A 13,796-nucleotide genomic window follows, 5' to 3' on the forward strand; every position below is an offset into this window, starting at 1 on the left:
ACTGACAGACTTTAGTGCTGATTTGAGTGGGTGGCCCCATCTCAACTCCCAGACAAATGAAACAGATTTTTCATACAGCCCACTCACAGTACAACAGAAGGAAGCAGAAATAAGGAATGACTCAATTCTGCCAGTGAATCCCACACAAACTAAACAAAGATGCCATGGGGACAGCCAGGAGATGGATTGTGGAACAGGGATATGATTTCAGCTGCCAATTTACCCCACATCTAGTTACGATGATTGGGTGCAGGTGGAGTTCATGTAGGAGGACATTCACACTCTTAAGGCATATGAGAATATCAACCTAATGACCATATGGATAACCAAACAGAGATTATAACGATGTATGAATGCTGTAACAAAGTAAAAAGATCCCTGGGCATTAAGATTTCTTCAATTGTTAAACTGAAATTAAATTAGTCCTCTTGGGGTATATTTATCAAAATCCCATATCTCTTTAATGTTCAGAGACAACAATGAGAAAGAAATGAGTTTATGGGCTATGGTTCTGTGGTACTTTTTAACACTGCTCTGTTTATTTGAGCAATCCAAATGTCAGCTTCACAAATGTCTGCATCAAATACACTTGACTTGAAAGGGCAAAATAGAAATATAGAAATGCTTGGCATATGAATGTAAACAGAGCATTAAAGTATAGACACAGTTCCAGAAACAGTAATACAAAAAAATCCCACCTGTGAACGATGCTCTCCTACAGCAAACTGTATAATGGCAAAGTTAGGTGTATGACTGTTGTCAATGCGCTCTACAGTGCTGGAGTCGATCTTCAGTTCATTGCTGATCTCAGCACTCTGAATAAAATCCTCTGTCTTCAGGTCCTCCACTCGCTTCAGCTCCCCATCTGCAAGCTGGATGATAGAGCCCTTAGTGAAGTAAGGGGGCAGCGAGGGAGATGAAGAAGGAGGTGGAGTCGTTAGCAGGCCAGCAGAGGCTGGAACCACAGGCAGGTGTAACTGGGCTTGAAGTACCGCTGCAGTAGGGTGGGGATAAGGGGCCGGAGTATCAAAGGACTCCACTTTGGAGGGCGTTGAGGTGATGAACGCATGGGGCAGTGCAGCAGGCAAGGGTGGCGAAGTTGATGTCGTGGGAGCTTCTGTTCCACTTACTGGGATGATGACCGGCTGAGTTCCAGGAATGACCAGGTGCTGGGGCAGGCTGGTGTGGTAGCTGAGAGGCTGCTGGTGCCCTGTGCCAGCAATGTAACCAATGATGGGCTGCTGTGCAGAGTAGAAACTGTTAGAGGGAAGGCCCAGGGAAAGTGACTCTGTGGTGTTGTGTGTGGTCTGGATGACTGCATGTGGGGACAGTGCAGTAACTGCCCCCTTTAGATTGTCCACAGGTGGAGGCGGAGGAGGAAAAGGATGGGATGCAGAGGTGGAGGAAATGCGAGATACTGGTTTGCCAGCACAAATCCCTCCTTTATCACTGTGGGATGTTGGGGGAGGCAGCTTGTCCGGTGTACCTCCAGGGTCAGCAACACTAGAGCTATGACTGTTGGGTATAAGCACTAAAGAGGTCCGCATGGCTGCACTATCTTGTGCATATTCAACAGGTAGCACCAAGTGGCGAGCCTCAAAGTGTTGCAGGCTCTGCTGCTGGTGAATCTGGTGCTGTTGGTTGAAGGAGCTCCCTTTGGCAGTGCTGCTGCCCTGCTTCCCTGCACTAGACTCTGGAGATAGACCAAAGCGTTTGTCCTTCTCCAGCTCTCCATTTAGGATCTCCCTAGGCCTGTTATCCTCTCTCTTGGGGAAAAGTCCATCTGTGCACTGAACAAAGACCTGTGAGGTGCCACTGATGGGAATTGTGTGGTGAGGGTGTAGGTGTAGGGGCATGTGACCATGGGGAGATGGTGCAGTCCGAGAGGATACGTTTACAGAACCAGCAATTTGCACATACTGGGTGGAGTGGGGCAAAGATGTGCTATCAGATGTTGGACGACCCAGCTGATGGTGCTGGTCAATTTTAGATGCGGAAGAACTGGAGGTGATAGCGTAAGCATCACGTTGTGTGGTGCTGGTGGCGACAGCAGACTGGGGTACTAGCGGAGAGATGTAGCCAGGATATGGTGCTGCATATGGTGAGCTGATAAAGTGCACATTTGGGGGCAGGGGTGTGTACTGGATGGTGCCTGCTGGGTGTGAGAGGGGTGACGTGTACACTGCAGGTATGGTGGTCACTGCAATTGGAGCTCTCTGTGAGTGTGTTGATAAAGGAAGTGCACTTTCAGCAGGGGCAGACATTGGTTTGTATTGTGGCCCATCGTGTTCTGCAGAGGTGCTGGTGTGCCTGGTGCCTTTATCATGCCCACTTGCCAGACTGGCAAGCCAGGCGAGGTTCCCCCCACGTTGGCTCTCATTGGCAGGCGCCATAACCATGGGCCTCTCCTCTGAGGGCAGAGTGCTTGCTGGGATCTCACGTTTTTTGGGGGGCAGGCATTCGTTCTGCGTTGACTTCATGGTGTGTATGTATCCTGTACCACTCTTTTTTGATGTTTCTTCCCTCTGACTCTCTATTGCCCTTCTATTTGTCTCTGAATATCGTATCCCTCCCACTTATCAGGGTGAGAATGGGGATGGGGTCAAGAGGAGAGTGGTGCTGGAAGGGAATGTGTCCTGTGCTTAGGGTTGGATGGACACAGATTTCAATCGTAAGCAAAGGAAGTCACTCCTGCTGTGGGAGAACGGTCCATGCAATTCATGCGGAATCATTTCCCTCTGAGAGTTAGTCTCCAGGACTGCAGGAAGAACCTGAAATAAACACACACACAATCATGTCATCAGTGGGATTTTCTGTGTTGCAAAGAAGGCACAATTATAGAAACAAGTCCTAGAAAACGTCAATGTGAAAGCTGGTTTAATTTAAAACCAGTTTCCTAAATAGATACTGCATGAGGTAATGATCTCTTGTCTTGTCATTTACAGTCATAGTGTGTATGTGTGTGTGTGTGGTATATGTAAGTGCCCCCCCAGCGGGGCCAGATGGAACACACAGTATTACCATCATTAATAATGAACCAGAACTATGCATGCTGAGGTAAGCAGCACATACATATATGCTTGTATGTGTGTATATTAGGCACATCCACTGTAGTGTAATTGTGAAGAAAGCTTTAAAGATCACATCATCATTTCACAACCAGTATCAGATTTTGCTCACTTCAGCAGCTCTCCAGCATAAAAGTGAAGGGCTCGTTATAGTTATGCGGTCCTACGGCATAGCCGCGACGGCGTAGGTTGCGCGTCAGTTTTCATTTATACTTTTGCGCCATCGTCCGCGTCGAAGTGCTACGCACAGGCTACGGATAACCTACGGCGTAGAGATTACGCTCGACTTTAAATTGACTTAAGTCAGTAAAGCCCCTCCCTTACACTCCAGGGTGTATGGGGAGTCACATGATCAAACAGTGATGTTGTGCAGTGTTATGGCTTGTTTGACATATTCCTCCCTTAGCTCTATTGATTGGATTCATTCAACTGAATTTGTTGTCCAGTGCTAGTGGGAGGGTGGCTTTGCATGATAAACAGGGCCCTGATGGTTTAACAAGTGTTGCAGTGCTATTAAAGAACAGGAAGACTCTGCTGTGAAGGGGAACTCACCCTTCAAAACAGTCTACCAGCAGTAATACATTTTTGTGTGTGGGTAAAACTTAGTACCAAACATACTATAGCAGTGCTTCCCAATCCTGATCCTCGAGGACCCCCTCCCGAAAAGTTTTAGATGTCTCCTTATTAAACACGCCTGATTTAACTCATTAGCTTGTTAGGGAGACATGTTTACCATTTTGGAAGGAGGCTGATTAGTTGAATCAGGTGTTTTAAATAAAGACATATCTAAAACTTTTTGGAAGGGGGTCCTTGAGGACCAGGATTGGGAAGCACTGTACTTTATCACTACCAATATGTTTTAGATGGTATTTTTATTTTGGTTGGTTGACAAATGTTGCATTGGGTGTTGATTATTTTTTGATAACCGCACACCTAACCTTTGAATGATCTGAACTTCGCTTTGCGTCATCTGATACCATAACTCAACCATGGTAGAGCAGAAGCATACTTTTTGTCAGGGAAGTGGAATCTTTAAAACAGTGTTGTAAAATTATATGCATGAAAAAACATGAATATTTTTGTATGGTGAAAGGTTCTTTATGGTGACAAAGGTAACCACTTTCTTACTGTATTTCAGAGTCATCTGTAGAAATGTTTCACAAGAAAATGATTGATTGACAGCCTTTTGACATTAAGCAGGCAGTTTATTCTTTCATTCAGTGAAAATATTCAAATTTCTATAGCTCATATCATATCTCTGCCTACAAATCCCTTTTTTCAGCATAACTTGCATGATGAGACAAGAGCAATCAAGCATGTTAATAACCCTCTTATCATTATCGTTTTCATAAATGATTTAAATAACCATGCATGGTAGATGCCAATATTATTTAGATGGTGTTATACACTTGAAAAGAAAATAGAGGTTTCTGCTCTGGCTGCCACTAAAAGCCTTTAATGTGCTGATATAAGTTAAAATCATTTACAACCAAAGGGTTTACTATTATCAGGTTAATATATAAACTTCATCTGGATCAAATCTCTACCCAGAAGAATGTTAATCGAATCACACCCAATACTCCCTGCGTACAAATATGCATACTTTCCTGCTACGCAGTATGCAAAAAGCAGTGGGATGTCCGTGGGGAGAGACAAATCATTACCACAATAACGTAAAGCATCTCAAAGGACACCACACATGCTCCACCCTCTTCACATCAATGCCCAAATGCGCAGGACGTCACGTCCCCATCGGCTGTCGGCACGCATGATGCTGGAAATCATCAACTCTTATTCAAAACAAATCACTTCTGGATGCAGAGAGGTGTAGTAGTAGTATTATTTTCTCAACTCATTTGATTGCAGTCTACATCATTCTTTACTGAATGTCTGTTACAGGAGCCAGATAGGATTACTGACACTGATGCCAATGCTTGGTGTTTTATACACACACACACACACGCACGCACAGGCACGCACAGGTACGCACACACACTCACACCCACACACACAAACAGGCATGCTTCATTGTGTTTCTGTGGTATCCCAGGGAAAGCCAAGTCCTAATCTTTCACAGTTGGGTCCTCTCTAGCCCTGCCTGTTTATCCCTCAGGATTAAAGTCAGCTTGAGCACACATAGCAGGAGAGAGAGAGAGAGAGAGAGAGAGAGAGAGAGAGAGAGAGAGAGAGAGAGAGAGAGAGAGAGCAATCCAATGACCTACATTATAGGGAACATTATGCTACACCTACAAACACACAAATGCTTGTAAAGCAGCAAGCATATAGCAACAGAAGACAAGCACAGAGACTTATTCAAACACACATACAACACACACACAACACACACACACACACACACACACACACACAAACAATGAAGTACAACTCTATTCTGCACTGTAAACTGAGATCAGAGAGAGAGAGAGAGAGAGAGAGAGAGAGAGAGAGAGAGAGAGAGAGAGAGAGAGAGAGAGAGAGAGAGAGAGAGAGCGAGCATGCAGTATAAAAGCCTTGTCAGATGGATCTTGCTGAGCACACTAGGAACAATATCAGATGACCTGAAACCTAAACGTATTGTCCTCCAGCAGCCCTGGCAACACTGTGAATCACGTCCCCACGGCCCAGAAGCCACAGAGAACAGTGGGGACAAATCAAAGGCATTAAACAAAGACATCAATCAATGTGAATCTAACACACACATGAAGGAAAAATAGCAGAGACTCCAGCAAAACCTCAATCTGACTGCAATAATAATGCAACAATAAATGTGAGACAGCACGATCTGTGTGCATGTATGACAGGTCAGTGGTCAATGGGAGACGGCCATGAGTAGGACAACAATGTAGCCAATATAACCAGAGTCCATTAATAATGCAAGAAATTTAAATTTAATACTGAATGAAAATACTGTACACATACAGTACTACCTTGTGTTAAGATAGATATATGTTTACAGTGAGATATCTGTGCTATGATATATTTTTTATGCTATAAAGATTTTATTATCTTATTCATGGAATAGTTGTTCTTTTAAACATTCATCAGATTCATATTGAGCTTGTTGAAACAAATGTGCATACTCACTTTCCCTTATCCAAATATACATTATATCCTAAACTATTGCTGTATTAAGAGATATTTGTCATCTACTCACGTCATTCAAAGTGTCCATCAAACACATGACCAGCATGTCCACGTGCCAATAATGAATTCAAGATTAGTCTCAAATAATGCTGTCTAGATAGGTGGCACGCTAAGTTTTAAGACACACCCCTCCTTTTATGAGATACTGTCTCTTTAAATGTAGGCAGATACCGGGCACACACTACTCCTACTTTTACAATCGGTCCCACTGCCTGATGTCTACAACAAACAACACTGAAAGGACATCATGAGCAAACAGAGACATGCTATAAAGCACGAGAAGGAAAGAGAGGATGAGAAAGAGAGGGAGAGAGAGATACTATGTACTCACTGCTTCCCAATCTTTAATCTTATACACTGACACAGGCATTTAGCAAGGCTCAAGCAGATCTTTATCAACACCAACTCAGAAATGTCTTCATTTTAATTCCTATTACTGGATATCATTTAGCATGTTTATTAGATATAAAGATGAAAGTATGAATATTTAGTCACACAAGTCCTCCACATAACATTATTTAGAGCTTTCTTTCAAACTCAGGTAAGAGTTCCTAAACACAGTAAGCCACAGGACAAACAAACACAGACACAAACATACTGTATAAACTCTTAAACATACACACAGAACAGTAAAACACTTAAAGCTTACCATCGCATTCACATGGGACATTTGCAAAGCTCTCTACCTCCCGCCCCGACACCTTACAGAAGTTCAGCAGTGAGCCTGACGTGTAAAGAGACCCTTCCTGGTCCAAGTCATGGCTGTGATCCAGACACTGACCCCTGCCCCGCCGGGCCCCGACTGTCACACGGGCAGCCGGCAGCTCTGAGCTCAGCCTGCGGGACTCTGTTACGCAAGGCCTCAGTCTGAGACGCCTGCTGTGCCTCTCTCTCTCTCTCTCTCTCTCTCTCTCTCGCTCGCTCACTCACTCAGCTCCTCCCACGCCTCACCTCACTGCGCACCATCAACTTCATCAGGTATTCATTCAAAAAAGACACATGCCAGCTGGCCGCATGCCCAGACTACACTGCCAAAGAAAGAGAGAGTAAAAAACGAAAAAGAACAGGGGAGGAGAGAAAGGAGAGAAGGGAGGGAAATCGGGTGAGGGAGGGGGTCATAAAGCGAGCGACGGAGATTAAACCAGAGAGCGATGAAGAGATATATAGACACAAACTGCTCAGATGAGTAAATATGCCCGGGCGGTACGTGCAGTACGCACTCCTACGCACTGCTGATGGTAATAATCGCTTCAGCACACACACGTGTACACGCGCTTCCACAGAGAATTCCCAGGATTAGACGCTCTATTCAGGTGAGCTCAAGGAAAACACAAGGACATGTGAATCTACATCATTCATCCAATCAGAGCTCTCTGAATCTGTGCCTAAATAGAAATTCATCTGACATTTATATACTACAGAAAACATCTCTGTTGCTATAGCATCTACTGTAGCTCTCATGTAAGTGTATAAACTCACCAGCAGGTGGAGGTAGAGAGAGAGCAACATCTCGGCTCTACAGCTTAAGGCTAAAGAGTTTGTTTAGATGACCTAGTTAGCTAAGCAGTTTTGATAAATACATATTCTGCTCAGCTGTGGTGAGGATGGCACAGTGAAAGCGGACAAAGCGGAAACATCTCACACTTTAAGATGAAGAAAAAGAGGATGAAAGCCTAAACATTTCTGTCCAGATACTGATTGGAGTGGCATGACTGATATTCTCTATTTGACTTATAAACTTATGGCTTGTGCTGATTATACATTAATATTTATAATAATTGATTCTGATTGGTCTGTGATCTCTCCAATAACAACCGCAAATACTTATAAAACACCATCATGATGGGTAGATGTTTAATGTATCACTCCGCTCTCTTTATTCATGCCAACATAAACACAATACCTTACTGCTGCCAAAATATTTCTTCATGTGACAAGTAGTCGTGTAATAGGCAGGATGCTTGACATCCAACAAGTTGTTTTGCAAATGAAACCTCTTCAGGGTGATCAGGGTTTTAAAATACATCTGCTACTGCAAAGAAAACTAAGATCTAATGTGATCAAGTTATTTATTTGTTCTAGATTTACCTAAATAATAGTTATTATGTGTGCTGTGTTAAAGGAATAGTCCATTTTCTTAAAAAAATCCAGATAATTTACTCACCACCATGTCATCCAAAATGTTGATGTCTTTCTTTGTTCAGTCGAGAAGAAATTATGTTTTTTGAGGAAAACATTCCAGGATTTTTCTCATTTTAATGGACCTTAATGGACCCCAACACGTAATACTTAACTCAACACTTAACAGTTTTTTTCAACGGAGTTTCAAAGGACTATAAACGATCCCAAACGAGGCATAAGGGTCTTATCTAGCGAAACGATTGTCATTTTTGACAAGAAACCTTTTAAACCACAACTTCTTGTCTATATCCGGTCCTGTGATGCGCCAGCGCAACCTCACGCAAAACGTCATCACGTCAAGAGGTCACAGAGGACAAACGCAAAACAACGCCCCAGTGTATACAAGTGTTGATAAAGAGGACCGTTCCGATGTTGTTGTTTGTGGAATGATACTAATTAATGTCTTTGTGTCAGTTTGTTCCGCAAATGTGGGTTTTTATATATGTAACACGTGACCTTTCTACGTCACTACGCATTTGCGTGAGGTCGCGCTGGCGCGTAACAGGACCGAAGATAGACGAGAAAAGTTGTGGTTTAAAAGTGCATATTCTTTATTTTTCTTGTCAAAAATGACAATCGTTTCGCTAGATGAGACCCTTATGCCTCGTTTGGGATCATTTATAGACCTTTGAAACTCCATTGAAAAAAAACTGTTAAGTGTTGAGTTAAGTGTTAACTGTTGGTGTCCATTAAAGTCCATTAAAATGAGAAAAATCCTGCAATGGTTTCCTCAAAAAACATAATTTCTTCTCGACTGAACAAAGAAAGACATCAACATTTTGGATGACATGGTGCTGAGTAAATTATCTGGATTTTTTTTTAAGAAAATGGACTAATCCTTTAACACAGCACACACAATAACTAAACTAATTCATTACTCCCAACATGCATTGCAGTTCATCGTTTTACATGAATTAGTTGATGATTGTTGAGATTTGTAGGATATGTCTGAATGTGTCAATTTTGCGAACAATTTTAACAGTTATAAAAGGATCAACCATGTAATTTAAAGCAGCTTAATCTTATCTCATCTTGATGTTTTCATTAAAAGCAACTCATTTCAAAGTAGAAACACATCTTCCTTTTCCAATGCACACATGTTTCTACACTGATCCCCATAACAGTGGTGTGTTGAAATTTTATATTTTTCAATATTAATGGATGGCGCAAACATGATATTGATTTAATGGGATTAACATTGACAAATAAACAAATTTTAACATTGTTTCAATGGTTGCTTGCTATCTGGGTTTTATCCCCCATTGAAGACGTCCCTATAGGTTGTGTTATGGAAAGTCTAAAGCGGTCTGAGGTCGTCATTGCTACGAGCTGAAGCTCCCGGGACATTACGTATGACGGGCACGCAAGGAGTTCCCTTATTAAATGAGGGAGTGAGTGTTGTTTACAGAGCCATAGTGAAGAAAACAAGCGGCACAGGAAGGTTTGCGGGTTGCCGTCGCAACAAATTATCTATGCTCTCCATTTCTGGGCCTTTAGGGTAATTCAATTAGTTTCCTTCTGTTTACTCTAAAGCGCGTGCAGTCACCTGAGAGACTGAAAAATGGACGAGAAATCAAACTAAGATTATGACGACAGACAGAAACAGAAAGAAGAGAGATTAAAGAGATGTTGACAAACAGACACATCAGGAACATGTGTGGATTAGGATATCTTACTTTGGAAAGTTGCAGCCGCTAACTACCTGAAAACAAAAGATTTCCTCAAATTATTCTTCACAGGACACAAAGCATAATAAATGCCTTTAGTTAAGGAGTGATTTCCCAGACAGGATTTAGCTTAATCCAGGAATAGGCCTTAGTTATATTAGGACATTTAAGTAGTTTTTTTTTAAATTAAGGCAGCTTAAACATGCATTTTAGTCTGGGACTAGGATAAGCCCTAGTAATGTATGGAAAACCTTTAAGAAATGTTTAGATTTCAAGCTCCTAATGTCTGATAAATACACTGAATACTTTAAAGAAAATACCCTTGAAACAGTATGTGTTGGTACATCAATACTTTAAAGTAACCTGATCCTTTTTAAACATGACTTGTAACCACCTTAACCTGCCTGTATTTGTTTTTTCTGTCTTAAGCAATCAAAATGGTTGCACGTTTTGTGTGATTTTAAAGTAGAGTACCCTTCATGTACTTATTGTGAAGAATATTTGAAAATGTAAAATGTCTTAATTTCTTAAAATCATTAACCATTAATCAATCCATCCTCCCATACAGCTTTAAAAACAGCTCACCAAATAATAGCATTACATTTGCAATTACTTTTAAATCAAATATAATCAAAGTGAATCAATAAATCTTATACTGGGCTCTACCAACATATGTAAAACCCCTGATGGATAAGGTCACACAAAACCACGACCATTGACCAGCATCAAGTACCGGAACCTGACACCGCCTGTGAAAACCCAGGTAAGTAGATGGGGACTGGGGTATCAAGCTTCAAAACTACAAAAAATATATAATTTTAGTTTCCATACAGTTTGTATATCACAATAGTACAATTCTATATTACAGTATTACTATAGAAATAATTGATGCCAGGCTGTTAAATTTTTCGAAAAATAATGTACAACCAAGGTAATTACACCACGCAGGTGTACATTATTTTCAAAACCCAAAGGACCAGAGTCTATTATTCCGCTTATACCACGGTCAATATAGACACTGCTCTGGTGGTTAATTTAAGTCATACCACGGCTCTGTTGAATGCTTAAATCTGATTGGTGGAGAGATGGGTGTTGATTATTTTTCTATAAACCTTGTGATCCTTTAAAATATTTGAAAACAATGCACACTCGTGGTGTAACTCCACATTACCACCTTGGGTGTGCATTATTTTCACATAATTCAACGGCTTGTCGTCAATTATTCTTTACTTATTTTGGGTGCAGTTCATTCTTTAACATCTCTGCTTTTGTGCCCTACTCACCTGATGATACTGTAAGAGATATCTTGAGTAGTTTTCAGTTTTATGTGAACTACATTTAACCCAGTATCTATATTATCTCTCTCTCTCTCTCTCTCTGTGTTATACACGCATACTCTTTAACTTTCTCACCTCTCTCTAATCATATCTTAAATGATGTGAAACATTTATCCCTGGGCTCTGTATCACTGTTATCTGCCTCTGAACACTAAAAGCCCAACAAGACTCATTTAGTCGAATGGATAGACAGATTGGCATGGGGAGAGCAGTGCTACAGATATACCCAACATAACATTACAGGGATGAGAATTAACCCCATACTGTGACCTGTGGACAAAGCAATGTCGTCAGATTAACTGTATGTGCTTTAAACTGAAGAGCCTGCAGAAAAATGAGATGGAAGAGTGAGACCACAAGAGTTAGCCAATCACAAACTCATTCTGTATTCCTCAATTTCTCTGTTGTTCTCGCATTGCCAAGTCTGAGTATGGTACTATAAACAAGGGTGTGTAGGAGGTCTCTGGTTGGTCCTCCCAGTATAAAAATACTCACAAACAAATACCTAACTATCTAAATTAGGAGGAGATACCATGCACATATACTGTCTGTGTATAAAACTAATTTTAATTTTGACATACTAACCATAACCCTAACATTTGGAGAAAAGTCTTGGGTGCAAGCTACTGAAGTTGGTGTACCCTATCCCTAAATAAAATATCAAAACAGCTAGCCTGGAAAGGAGGTGAACATGACAGTTACTTCAATGTATTAAGAGGGTGTGGTCCTGGTCAAGACAATCTCCTGAACTCCAAACTGAATGTCAGAATGGGAAAGAAAGGTGATTTAAGCAATTTTGAGCGTGGCATGGTTGTTGGTGCCAGACGGGCCGGTCTGAGTATTTCACAATCTGCTCAGTTACTGGGATTTTCACACACAACCATTTTTAGGGTTTACAAAAAATGGCGTGAAAAGGGAAAAACATCCAGTATGCAGCAATCCTGTGGTCGAAAATATCTTCTTGATGCTAAAGGTCAGAGGAGAATGGGCCGACTGATTCAAGCTGATAGAAGAGCAACTTTGACTGAAATAACCACTCATTACAACCGAGGTATGCGGCAAAGCATTTGTGAAGCCACAACACGCACCACCTTGAGGCGGATGGCCTACAACAGCAGAAGACCCCACCGGGTACCACTCCTTTCCACTACAAATAGGAAAAAGAGGCTAAAATTTGCACAAGCTCACCAAATTTGCACAGTTGAAGACTGGAAAAATGTTGCCTGGTCTGATGAGTCTCGATTTCTGTTGAGACATTCAGATGATAGAGTCAGAATTTGGAGTAAACAGAATGAGAACATGGATCCATCATGCCTTGTTACCACTGTACAGGCTGGTGGTGGTGGTGTAATGGTGTGGGGGATGTTTTCTTGGCACACTTTAGGCCCCTTAGTGCCAATTGGGCATCGTTTAAATGCCACGGCCTACCTGAGCATTGTTTCTGACCATGTCCATCCCTTTATGACCACCATGTACCCATCCTCTGATGGCTACTTCCAGCAGAATAATGCACCATGTCACAAAGCTCGAATCATTTCAAATTGGTTTCTTGAACATGACAATGAGTTCACTGTACTAAAATGGCCCCCACAGTCACCAGATCTGCAAGATGCTATCCTATCAATATGGGCCAACATTACTAAAGAATGCTTTCAGCACCTTGTTGAATCAATGCCACGTAGAATAAAGGCAGTTCTGAAGACGAAAGAAGGTCAAACACAGTATTAGTATGGTGTTCCTAATAATCCTTTAGGTGAGTGTATATCATGTATGGTTTATGCATATAGTTCATTTGTATATTGGGATATGTATATGGTTGATGTACAAAAGGCTTGTGGCAATTAAAGTGCTCCACCCTAATTTCATGTTTCAACAGAAAATACAGCAACACACTAGAGAATACTACACTTTAAATATTTGCCCTGATGCTGCTATATGACTGACAGATGACAATCTATCAAAATAAACAGGCATAGTAATGATCTGCTGTTCAAACAGATGCGACCTTAACATGAGACTTCTAATCATGTCATAAAACACACAAGATGATATGGTTTCAACCTGAAATCATTTTCACATCTCTGCTGGTCCTTAAAGCAAACAGTCAACGGTACTTGGAGTTTTGCCCAAGCATCATTCAATCCGTCTGAATCCCTCCATTCATAAGTGCTCCCAAATCCAGCATGCTGTGAAGTGTGTGTGTGGATGTCTGATGGATTACACTGAAGCAAAGCAGCGCTAAGCCGCTCTATTACTCGATAATCTCACAGGAGTGTGTACACACAAGCCCATGTGCTGACAAACACAGACTATAGATACACACACCTCTGATAAACAAACATGCATACACTCAATAAAGAGACGGGATGTTTTGACAAATCCATTATAAAACCACACCC

General features: G+C 41.5%; 1 protein-coding gene across 3 annotated transcripts in view; it reads right to left on the bottom strand.

Annotated features, from left to right (window-relative positions):
* The window catches only part of atxn1a (ataxin 1a), a 93,542-nt gene that overhangs the window by 6,544 nt on the left and 73,202 nt on the right, over positions 1 to 13,796 (bottom strand). For 2 of the 3 annotated variants that reach the window (XR_012335441.1, XM_065290831.2), the window contains exon 4: positions 699 to 2,771. Coding sequence is in view for 2 of the 3 variants with exons in the window: in XM_065290831.2 (XP_065146903.1) it covers positions 699 to 2,480 (1,782 nt within the window). In the remaining variant the exon portion in view is untranslated. Of the gene's footprint in view, positions 1 to 698; positions 2,772 to 6,861; positions 7,078 to 13,796 lie in introns of those variants that run through there. The other variant, XM_065290833.2, reaches the window with a different exon arrangement.

Source organism: Paramisgurnus dabryanus, chromosome 19, assembly GCF_030506205.2.
Source record: "Paramisgurnus dabryanus chromosome 19, PD_genome_1.1, whole genome shotgun sequence".
In the NCBI taxonomy this organism is placed as follows: domain Eukaryota; kingdom Metazoa; phylum Chordata; class Actinopteri; order Cypriniformes; family Cobitidae; genus Paramisgurnus; species Paramisgurnus dabryanus.